This window comes from Pocillopora damicornis, chromosome 1 (assembly GCF_964200805.1).
Source record: "Pocillopora damicornis chromosome 1, jaPocDami1.2, whole genome shotgun sequence".
Classification (NCBI taxonomy): Eukaryota; Metazoa; Cnidaria; class Anthozoa; order Scleractinia; family Pocilloporidae; genus Pocillopora; species Pocillopora damicornis.
Window position 1 is genome coordinate 3,027,501 of NC_142670.1, and position 12,500 is coordinate 3,040,000.

At 36.6% G+C, this 12,500-nt stretch overlaps 1 protein-coding gene across 3 annotated transcripts in view; it reads right to left on the reverse strand.

Annotated features, from left to right (window-relative positions):
- The window catches only part of LOC149051335 (uncharacterized), a 52,371-nt gene that overhangs the window by 14,929 nt on the left and 24,942 nt on the right, over positions 1–12,500 (reverse strand). The window contains exons 1-5 of one of the 3 annotated variants that reach the window (XM_089199474.1): positions 8,679–10,301; positions 8,466–8,580; positions 8,267–8,374; positions 2,815–3,333; positions 1–1,632 (exon numbers count right to left, since the gene is read on the reverse strand). The exon at positions 1–1,632 is cut by the window's left edge and continues 236 nt beyond it. The exons of 1 other annotated variant lie outside the window; for it this stretch is intronic. In XM_089199474.1, the coding sequence (XP_089055600.1) occupies positions 1,292–1,632; positions 2,815–3,333; positions 8,267–8,374; positions 8,466–8,580; positions 8,679–9,053 (1,458 nt within the window). In that variant the 5' untranslated portion in view covers positions 9,054–10,301 and the 3' untranslated portion in view covers positions 1–1,291. Of the gene's footprint in view, positions 1,633–2,814; positions 3,334–8,266; positions 8,375–8,465; positions 8,581–8,678; positions 10,302–12,500 lie in introns of those variants that run through there. One more of the 3 variants, XM_089199468.1, reaches the window with a different exon arrangement.

Sequence of the window (12,500 nt, forward strand, 5' to 3'; positions counted from 1 at the left end):
GGCATTTCAATGAAAACATGGGTTATAACTACGAGATTGGCTCCTTAGTGGATCTACATTCGGCGATAAGGTTAGTTGACACATAACATTCACGTAATCGCTTTTAAGGATATTTTATTAAATATTTTTTTTAATTTACATGGTTTACTACAACACCCCGTCACCCACTCAATTTTATAAGAAAAAAAGTGCAAGTCTTACAGCACTAACGTTAATGAAATGCTGTTTTTCCATCACAGACAGAAGAAAATAAATGCAATGTTGTGCTGTGGACGAGTGGGTGTAATGCTATGAGGAATAAAACTGGTCTACTATTCCAGAATTGATCTTCAACCGTAATGTGTCAACAACTTTGTCGCTAATTGTAATGTAGAATAACATGAGCTGTTTTTCCCCTCAAGATTCTTAGTCTAATCATTATGAATATTCAAGCTCCATAACATTATCTAACTTGTTGTCACATCTAATCTCTATTAACCCTTTAACTCCCATTAGTAACCAAGACAGAATTTCTCCTTACTATATCCATACAATATCATGCAGACAAGTGATGAGAATAAAGACAAATATAAATTGTGGGATTACTAATTGATCTGATATCAAATTCTCCAAGCTAACATAATGAGAATTATTTGGCAGACAGTAAGGAGAATTACTAACAAGATCTTGAGATTTAAAGGGTTAAAATCACCTATGCGTGAACAGTTAAAGCCAAAGTTTATTATCCAGAGTTTATTTAGTACAGTTAACAAGTCATAAGGCCAAAGCGACGGTCAAAGTCACGCAAAAACTGAAATTCATTGACTTGATTTGACATAAATCTGTGGGATGCATAAAAATGTATGAAAACAAATGAAAGAGTAACTGGAAAAAGTATTTAAACTTTCTCAATGATATTCTTCCTTTTAAATCTGAAGAGAATGCAAAAGTATTACTTTTTTAGCATTTCAGATCCACCATGTAGTTCAGTATTAATCTTTCAAACCAAAGAAGAGTTTAAATTCAGTTTCCTCCTCGCACACTCATTACAAAATTCAATAAAGAAATTATGGTAAAATAAAAAAAAAGGAAAAAGTTAGCATGCAATATTAATCCAAATCATATTATCCATAGTTAATGTAAAATTAAACGCTACACAGATACACCAATTAGGAGGAAGAAAAACAAATCGAGAATCGTGACTGATGGGATTGTGCATAAAAACGATCGACAGCAAAACTCAAACGTTGTTCAAGGATCAGCCATGTACACCTTTCAAGCAAACGGTTGATAGTGAATCAATGATATTTCTTTACAATAAAGTTATGATCACCTGACCATGACCATTTGATCGATAGCAACAGTCATTTTGTTGATATTTACCAACATTATAAGATCCTCCACCGCCTCCACAAGAATTCCGGATATTATTGCCACTGCTTCCTCCAGAGTACCCTCCTCCTCCTCCCGCACCCCCTGACCATCCATAACCACCTGCCCCTCCACCAAATCCACCAACAGCACTATTCAACTTGGCTTTACCTCCCACCCCTCCCTGTAAGAATCCCTTACCACCCTGTCCACCAGTTCCCATGGTACCACCAAACTCCTTTGAACTTCTGCCGCTGGAGTAGAAACCTCCGCCGCCGCCACCTATCAGTGATAATAACAACAACAAAAGTAGTTGTGTCCTAAGTGGGTTCTTATTCTAGACGTTGAGGCTGTGGACTTTTTGAATTTTTTCGTTATTTGATTGATAAAAACAGAGATACTTTTGTACAACAGAGCTTATTGGAAGTCGATGATAATTGCTCAGACAGACTTAGTAATCAAATATATGTCGATCTAAGATTGCTCCCGCAACAACTGAGTCAATATTCTTGCAACATTCATACGTCAACCTTCATTGACTAGTTTGCACTATTTAAAAAAAAAAACAACAACAACAACAATACTTTAAGATAAATGAACCTTTAATCGTTTGTCTTACCATGAAAGAGATAGGCTAATCAATCGTGTATTAATTAGGACCTTTCGACTCCTATGCTGCAAGTCTTCATTAGCATTTATCTGTGAACCACTTTGGGCAAGAACACAATTGGATATTTTTACACAACTTATAAACTAGGATATTGTAGCCAACTAGGTGCTTATTTTTTAGTTTCAAAATCAGTGCACTTTGGAGAAATTCAGACAAACGTCTATTCAGAAAAAAAAAACCGAAACTGCACCGAGATTAATAATCGAATGATGTGTTCACATTCCCTATCGGGAAGAATTTAATGCATCAGAGAAAAGACAAATGATGTCAAAATGTATGATAGAAGTACCAAGTTGTAATTTTGCATTGCGCTTGAGATAGAGAGATAAACATTTTACACTTTTTTACGATGTTTTTGTGTAAAAACGAGGCCCCAGACCTCGAACGGGTAGCCGTTGTTACCATTCAACAAGAGCGCAGCAGTCTTTTGAAAAGGGCGTTTTTGTACATCCCCCGAATGCCTAACTGCATGCAAGATTAAAAGGGGGTTGAAACTTTCACCTCCAAGATGTTCGATTCTTTCAGAATTGCTCTTAATCCTCACTTAAAAAATGTACATAGGCAAACAAAGAGACAACAATAACAAGACAAAAACGGAAACAAAACCATTTAATATTTAACAACGATAAATCCGTAACCTTTTTGCCATGCAGTTCATATAATTCCATTAATCACGACGTAGCCAGTTTTAAGTTTTCCTTTTCTTCTGACAAGAATTAATTAATATGCGGATACCAGATTTTAATCTTTAGGTTTCGGAGACTAATGATAACATACCAAAAGAACCCACTCACCGGAATAACCACCATCAGCAATCTGTGAACCATATCCATGGTTCCCTCCTGACCATGACCCGTACCCAGGATTTCCCGAAGAACCAGCATTAGCATCACATCCTGGATGTCTTGAACTTGGATTCTGTATTCCTCCTCCACCTCCGGCAATAATCAAAGGTGTGTTGCCTCCCCTCACCACAAATGTACCTCCAGCACCGCCAGAAGAAAGGTAGTGCTTGTTAATCCCTCCTTCTTGACCAACAAGTATCTGAATGACTTCTCCCTTGCTTAAGCTGAATGTTCCAATCATTCTTGCTCCTCTTCCTCGATACTTAGAGCTGTTGGTGTGGGAATCGTATCCTCCTGCTCCTCCTATTGCTTCTATTCTGTATTCACCAGTATACGGCACAGTCCATTGTTGAATACCGCTGGACAGAGCAACTTGTTCGTCATGATCCTGACTTGCGTAGTAACTTCCGAGCGATGTTGGACCACATCTTCCAGTGGCATTGAGATTTGAGAACACGGCTCTGAATGCTGAGAGGAAAAAGTAAAATTAACATCCACTAAGTAGCTAAGTAGCTAATACCCAGACTTGTTGGACCATGTGTTCCAGTTGCACCAAGGTTGGTAAAAAGAGCTTTGAAATCTGGGAGAATAGTTTTTGTTGAGTTGCGTTCATGGATAAGTTTATTTAACGATGATTGGAAATAAATTTGCAAATTAAAAAAGAGGCGTGGAATGGTTAAAACCAGTGAAGTGTTCCTTAAAATTAATCATCTATTTACTTAATTTAAATGATTTTTCAATTTTTTTAACGCATTTATTTTCTTTCACTCATTCATTCATTCATTCATTTTCTCCTAATTGACGCGTACCCACTTGTCTCGAATGGAAATATTTTTACAGACTAAGAGAACCTGTATTTGATCGACTGAATTTTGCGATTTTTAAAGAGGTGTAATGAAATGGTGATTGAATTTCGTGTCGTGCAATTTGGGTCTGAAATTATACTCGTGATTTTTTATCAACCTCGCACTGCGCGCAAGTTCACTTTTAAACTAACGTAACGCATATGATTTGCTTAGGTATTAAAATGATTTCGAGTGCATTTTTTTTTAATGAGCACGAGTATATTTTTCAAAGACAACAAAATTGCACAGCCTGTGGGGCAAGTGCATTTTGTAGTCTTTGAAAATTACAAGTGGGGAAGGGGGGGGGGGGGGAGTTCATTTGCGCCTAGGATTTTCGGCCAGAATTTCATTACTTTGTCGTCGGCTTAAATTTTCAATCTTTCTAATTCAGCCAGTTTCAAAACTTAGGGCTCGTTTTTCTCTACTTCATCTCTTTCAATTGTAAGCCTCTTTGCCAAACTTTCGTCATCTCTCACTTTTTGTCGTGATTTATGTTTCCTTCACATTTTGGACTCTAGGCCTCTGTTCTTGAAAGCGTTCATCGATTGCCTTAATGTTAGTTTGATGACAGGAAATTTTATAATTATCTATTTAAGTGGTTCAGATGCTATTCTTTCTGAATAGAAAATCGATTACTTACTTGTCACTAATCGATAATTTTCTTTTGCGTTTTTTCGGTAGCCAGTTATATTTTTCACCCTTTGTCGTTAGTCGGCCTTAACCCAGTTCAGACCCTTTTACAAAACAGATCGTGAAAACGAATTAAGTAAGATATTTGTCGCTTTAGGCGACTTAAGCAAACGTTTGAAATTAGCTGGCTGCTAAATTGAAATAGTGCACGTACTGACTGAATGGTATAATAGTGGATTGTAAGGAACTACGTAGGGCGCTGTGTTATGAATGTATTTTCGCACTTTACCCTGTTCTTACAGCTGCAGCTGACTGATCCCTTGCCATTACTGCACGCAGCTTTTCTATGAAAATCATTGAAGTTCTTTATTAACTTGTCGCGTTTAGGCAAACATCAAACATTCACACCCATCGTGGCTCTGAAATACAATTCTAGTGTGAACATTTCAAAGAAACATGAGCGGGAAGAAAGTCGATTTTTTTCTCTTTTCTTTTTTTGGTGAGCATTGCTAAACCAAAGTTCGCGAAAAAGAAGCGTTTGGAAATTCTATTGTAACAAAATCGGTCTTGTGCGGGAAGATTATTCGGTTCCTAAGTTTGGATAGAGATTCGAGAGCGTTTCCATTAAAAGTGCACCCACCATTATATCTAAAACTGCCTTGATATTTAGTGCTTTTGGCCAAAGGAAGACGAATCAAATCCCTGTGCCTGATATTATATGTATGATATTTCTTTGCTTGAGTAAAATCACTCAATAGGTAGGAAGGTGCTGAGCCGTTCATAGATTTTAAAACCAGCATGCATTTAAGATAGTCTCTACGAAACTGAAGGCTAGGCTAACCAAGAATACAAACAATATCTGTTTCACTCACAGCCCTATTTAAGATAATACTCGCTGCACGCCCTTTAAGCATATCAAGATACCCTTTAGATATAGCCCCACAACTATCCCACACAACTGAGCAATAGTCGAAAAGGGGGAGTATCATTGCTTTGTACAAAATGATACAGGATGACTGAGGCAAGATCTTTCGTGCTCTACGCAACATTCCTAATCTAGACGAGATCTTCTTTCCCAAGTAATTAAAGTGGGACTTTCAAGAAAGTGTTGGGTCCATAAAAACCCCTTGATATTTAAACTTTTCTAATCCCTCTAAGTCTCGGCCGTTAGATGATATGGAGAACGACTTAGAGGCAAGCCTTTGATGGGTACCCACAAGCATTATTTTAGATTTGGTAGAGTTGAGTATTAGGTAATTAGCACTAAGCCACTGAGTAACACTATCTAAATCAGATGACAGATTGGACTCAATGATGTTAACATCGTCACTAGCAAAGTGAAGAAGCGTATCATCAGCATATTGCTCAACATTAGAATATCTAACGCCATGGGATATGTCATTAATATACATTATAAAGAGCAAGGGCCCTAAAGCGCTACCCTGGGGGACTCCTAAATCGATTTTTTGAGGCTCTGAAACTATCCCATTAACACAAACACTTTGAGAACGATTGGTTAAATATGATATATATCTGCTCCTGTCTGTTATACATATGGCTGTCGACGTCTCAAGAATCTGGAGCCAATAAATGGATATGTATTGATAGGCCACGTCTTCAAAAACATTTCATTACCAGTCGGAATGCATATGTATAGTCACTGCAGAAATTGGTGTACTATGGAAGACAGATGTACATCGATCAATACTGGACCAAGCGGAAAAGATAGAATTTTATGCCAGCTGAGTGACTCAGACCACTTACAACACACTAATGATCTGAAACCCATGGCAAGCTTTGGTTCTAGGGGCACAGAGGTAAGAATTTGAAAGTTTTCTTTAACTTTATGCTGCTCTTCGTAAATCTATTGTATTATTCAGGTGATTTTCTTTACCCTTCTGTGATTCCTCAAGTAATGGGTGATGCTATAAATTCACCACAAATTTTGTTTAATTTGAGCTTAAAACGTCATTGACTCTCTGCTCGATCGAACTGAAGTCATTTCCCCTGAAGTGCTTCTGCTGTCTTTTCTGTCAGTTCACTCAAACTTCTTTCAATATTCGCTGGTTTCTCTTCGTATTTTGAGTTTGTGGGTTTCTGATCTATTATAGTTTTAACTTTAACGACACCCGTCAAATGCAGATCACGAAGACATAATGATTTTGCATAAAATAAAACAAAGGCGCGTTCAGTCGGCCTTCTGCATGAGACGAGTTAAAGTTACACACTCTCAGCAACAGGGAAAAGGAAAACAGTGACTGTAAGTTGAGATGGCCTTAACGGAAAGTTTTGATCCAAGATTCTCGAAGGAATGGAAAGAAGAAAAGGGACAAACTGTTTCTGATCGTGCTTACGGCAATCAGCTCTGACAGTTAACCATTCTCTCGGACAGTTGTTCAGTTTTCAGTTTTTCATGTTAAGCAATGGAAGTGTTTGAACTAATGACAAAATACTCGCTTAATTCCATGGATTGTACTTGATTTCCTCTGACAGAAGTTGGAAACGAACTCAAAATCACTTAAATCTGTAAAGTAACCAAATGAATGCTTGATTGATTTGATCTGAATGCAGACATGTCAGGTATTATATAAAATAAATTAAACTTGCTCGCTGTCTGCTTCCGTGATTGACAAGAGGGTCCCCTGTAATTTTTATGTGAAACATGATTGGGCGATTTTTTTCATCGTGAATCGTGATTTGAGTTTTTCCTTATTTCGTGAATCGCGATTCAAGATAATAAGATCTTTTTAGGTCCACGTGAAGTTATTATTTTTTTTTATTTAAACGTGACCCGTGAATGAGGAACTGAATCAAACGTGAACTATTTTGTTTTGCGCGATGAATTCCCCGCTTTTTAATGGTTTTGAAAATGTATTATTGTACAGTTGTTGTTATGTTTTGACCAGGCTTGTGACAGGACATGAACTTTATATGGATCAATAAAAGTCATAAACCAGACCTCATAAAGTATCTGTCTGAGCTGCAATGATTGAGGTAAGTATTCGTTTTAAACGCACATTTTATCAGAGTTTATGTCCGGTTTATGTTTATGTGATAAATCACTCTCAGCGCAAATGGTTAGACATTTTAGTCTTCTCGGATGAGGAAGAAAAAACCGTCCGCCCCTTCTACTGCATCGTTAAATAATTCATACACTTATTGCAGAGATTAGGGAACATAGCTGCTAGTGTTGTGGTATGGCCCTAATTCTTAAAATGAGGGTATCTGCAAAAATTTGTCGAGTTTACGTCCCAACTTTCCAAGTGTACTATTGTTTACAGTTTGAACTACCTGGCTAGCACTCCTAATAAACCCTATTCGCGATTGTATACCTGAAGTATACCCTTATAGCGGTACGCCCCTTAAGTATCCAGTCAGTTGGAGTTAAGAGATCGACGGAGATAGATCAGAGTTTCTTTTTACACAAGATTCTTCCAGTTACGTAACGTTGTAGTTTCTCTAAGCCCGTAAAGACAAGATCAGGCGTAAGTTAAGCTTATTGTATTTAGTTTCCTTTCTTTTCCACTTGACTTGTTTTGTTATCAGTCTCATCCCATTTTTTGATCTTGTACATTACAATTTCCCTTTTTTAGGTTTCACCGCATGTGTACCATAGTCAGACGACAGCATTAAACGCTGTTGAATCGACTGGTGGTGTCGATTCCTACACTGTGATACTCCCCGAACTCCAGTGCACAACACCCCGTGTCCGCTGCATTGGGTACGCGACAGCCTTAATTCTTAAAATGGGGGTATTCGCAAAAGTTTCCTTCAAAAATTGTAAACTGTTCAATGCAGTCTGGCCAAAGTGCCAAACAAGGCTTTGTAAAGCGCCATAAGCCATTGGATATGATGCTATGAAAATATTTCATTATTAATAATATGTCTCTATGAATATCTATGAATCTCATCTGTGCAATTCCGACTGTTCCCCTGATAACCTTCTGTACAGCTACACGTAAATGATCCCTCGGTATTATTACAAACAGCTTTGGCATGACAGTCATGAGAGTTGTCAATACACTCGTTTCTATCTAAACAAAGAAAACAACGAGGACTGATATGAGCTTATCCGCAAGCTGGATGAAGAACCTTCAGAACATTAAAAAAGAATATTAGTGAGACCTTTTTCACAGTTTTCTCCCGTGTAACCATCTGGACACAGACAAATGTATCTCTTGTCGGTATATCCATTGAGACAGGTGGAATTATGGAGGCAGGGATTACTGGTGCACGAATTCTGATAGGATAGAAAAACGCCTGTTAGCATCTATACTTGACCAAAAACATTCAAGCTGATTTCAGACGATTGTACTGTAATGTAAAGTAAAAACCTACCTCAGAGGCCCAGAGAATAAAACCTTTTTTTATTTCTTTATCTTCACGATGTTGGGTGTGGTCAAAAGTACTCAGTTGGCAGAGCCTGAAGCCTGTCTTGTTCGGTGGGCCAATGTTCACAGACAAACAGTTGCTCTCCATGAGGCACTCATATCTACAGTCATGAGTCATGAGCTCCTCCCCCATTGGCAAGTAAATTTCTTTAAATACATAACGTTGAGGAGCACGTTCTCCTTCTGATCTCTTAAACCTAAGACTTCGGCAGCCAAAATCTGGAGGCATTGGATTCATAAGAAAAAATGTCATCATAATTTCAGCTCGAGAAATACTTATATTCTGATCAGAAACGTGAATACCACTGCCAGAGCGATACATATCAGATATTACAGAATTTATTAGTGTACCTTAAAAACACTTTGGGTCAGCACAAAAAAAAAAAAAAAAAAAAAAAAAAAAATTAAAAAGAAAATAAAATAAACAACAATACTACTTTCAGTCCGTTAGTTAATGAAACACAAAAAAAACCTTTAAAGTGACTTCCCTTATTCTAGAATAAATAACGGGAAAAAAATTGTTGCTGTTGGGTATTAAGGTAGTTCGTAAAAGATAGCTGAAAGGTAAATCAATTAGGTTTCAAACTTATCGTTTCGCGTAAGATGTGATGCAAGAGATCATTTTACCATAAAATTGCTTTAAAAAGAAAATTTTCAGACTTTAATATGAATCTTGAGTTTCTTAAAAATAAAGTGTTTTTTATTACGAGGTAATTTTCACACTACAACTGTGTGTTCCATCGGTAGGCAATATCGGATTTTTTACTTGCCCTGCAATCTTAACAGGTTTAAACCTGTTTGAAAACTCTGGTTGGCTTTTGTCGCCTTATATATAAAATATATGAAAATATGTTTAGCCTGAATTGTAAAACTCTATGTTATTTTAGCTAGGGGAAGAAACCACCTGTTTTGGTGTTAATGAGCAAATAGAATATCTGATGTTTGTCTTTGTTAATGCCTGGCTCCTACTTAAATGGTCGACTAAAAACTCTCCCTCTTTGCAAATCGTTCTTCCTCTTAAATTTCGTTTACATACATCATCTTTTAGTCTCAAGACCTATCGTGCAGAAAAACTGATATTTAAAGGAACGAAATGCAGTTTGGGAAAGCGTCGTGGTGTAGGGCATGCCATGATGAAGGTTTTCTTAAGTACGAGGACTCAGCCAGTGCGCTTCGCACGCTGCAGCTGAAGAGCGACTAGCAATGAAAGATATGTGCTACACGTGAAACAAAAAACTGATTAGAAAATAACTTCTGCCTTCCCGTCGATTTTTAGCCGAAAGTTTACTGAAGAAAATTTTGGTTAATTTTTTTAACCGGAAAAAATATAGATTGGCAAGTTTTTCTCGTCATTTCAACTCAAAAGTCAACAACAATTTTCCATTACTTAAAAACTTATTGATCATAGAAATAACGTCAACAATGTTTAACCTTATGCCAGCATAGGTGTCAAAGTGAGACAGCATTTAATTACGTAAATAAGTGAATAAGTTGCGATAAAGGTTATTATTACAAAGTACTACAGAACGCGAATACACTTCATCTGTATCCAAAATAGTATTTCTCAAAAAAAAAACTCTCTAAGAAATTTTGAACCTACAGGAAAATCAAGGCTGGTTTATTCCTTTCTATGCATCAATTTTTTTAAAAAATCTGTTCATCAAGATCTAGAAAACTGTGGGTTGTTTTTAGTTAAAGCTCTAAAACACCTGTCATGGCGTTGTTGAACAAAAAAAACCAAAATACATAGCGCTGAAGAGAGTAAGTTTGTCCTTATTTTCTTGTGAGGTATACCCTTCAAGGCAGAAATTGAAGTTTTTGAATTTGCTAATATGTCTTTTAAATTTAACCACGCCGAAAGAGAGATTATTTGGCGCGTCTTTGTTATTGCGATCTCCGATGCGCGTGGCTTCCACTTGGGTGGGCGACTAAAACCTTCCCTTCGTTGCGAATCTTTCTTCCTCTCAAATTTAGCCGAAAATTTACGGCCGAAATGTTTTTTTTCATTTTTTTAACCGGAAAATAACACAGATTGGCAAGTTTTTCTTGCCATTTCAACTTAAAAATCGACCACAATTTCCATTCCTTAAAAAACTTATCGATCATATAAATAACGTCGACAATGTTTAACTTTACGCCAGCTCAGGTGCCAAAGTGGCACAGTGTATAATTACAAATTGCAACAAAAGTTAATGCAAAATCCGACACGTATTACAAAGTCTGACGATTATTACAAAGTGCTACAGAACATGTATGCACTTCATCTGTATTCAAAATAGTATTTCTTGAAAAACAAAACTCTCTAAGCAATTTTGAAGCGACGGGAAACCAAGGTTGGTTTATTCCTTTCTATGCATCAATTTTTTTTAAAATGTTGTTATGAAGATCTAGAAAATTGTTGTTTTTTTTAGTTAAAGCTCTAAACCACCTGTTATGGCGTTGTTTAACAAACAACCAAAATACATAGCCCTGAATAGAGTAAGTTTGTTCCTATTCTCTTGTAAGGTATAACCTTCAAGGCAGAAACTAACTTTTTTAAATTTCCTAATGGGCGACTGAAACCTCCCCTTCGTTGCAAATACTTCTTCCTCTCAAATTTCGTTTACATGCATTATCTTTTGGTCTCAAGGACATAGAATGCTGCAAGAGTGATATTCCACTATATTATTGGTATTACTACTGCGATCACTGATGCACGTCGCTCCCGCTTGGATTGGCGATGAAAACCTTACCGGAAGGTTTTCGTCTTCCCGGAAGATTTTCGTAAGGTGTTAGACACTTTATTTCCTCTCGAAATTGGTTTCATGTCTGGTCTCAAGAAATGTCCGTGTTGAAAAGTTGATATTCAACGGACCGAGATATTCTTGCACTTTGAGAAAGTTTTAGTTCAAGATGAAGCCACTTTTGGCAAGTAATTAATTTATACTTTTCATGAAACTTTTGTCAATTAAAAACTCCCAACTTTTAAAATTTTCTGAAAAATCTTCATGTCAATTAATTTTAAAAGAAAGGTAATATTTTCCAAATCATTTCTAGAAATCTTTTATCAAAAACTACGAAATCAAGTGTTAAAAATCCATATCGCCGCGCGATAAATTAATGTTGCTTCGCCTGTAAATCGACGGGAAAGCAGGAAGTATTTTCTATTCAGTTTTTTCTTTCACGCGTAGCACATAGATTTGATTGTTAGTGGCGCTTTAAACTGTAGCATAACTTCCTTTTTTATTTACTTCTCCAAAATGTGTAATCGAGCGATAAGGTAGAAAAAGGGTTTAAAAACTCTCAAACTTTCATCCTCTGTATCAACTTAGTCTAATATAGTCGTGAAAGCTTACGAATTGACTGATGTGTGATCATGAAGGTTTTCTGGAATACAAAGCCAATTGAAAAGCATATTATAAAGAATAACACTGGACCATAATTTTAAGAACTTTCTCTCGCTTAATTAATAATTCCTGTTAGGGGCATCTGATATCGCTGCTAAACCTACAGAGAGTTTATGTTATAGCTTTCTGAAGCTGGCAAAGCGCTTCAAAGCTGATATAAAATTAAAGTCAGTCTTAATGAGAAAGATGGATAAAAAAACTTTACCCCGAAAACGGTGACGTGTACAAGTTTGTTTCGCGAAAGACACATGGAGCTTATCAGGTATTTTAACGTAAATTATAAGTTCAACTTGGTACTTTCTACTGATATAATTAGTTAGAAGTCAATGAAACAAATAACTTTGAAAAAGATGCAGAAATTTGCTTTTCATAAGTATTACATT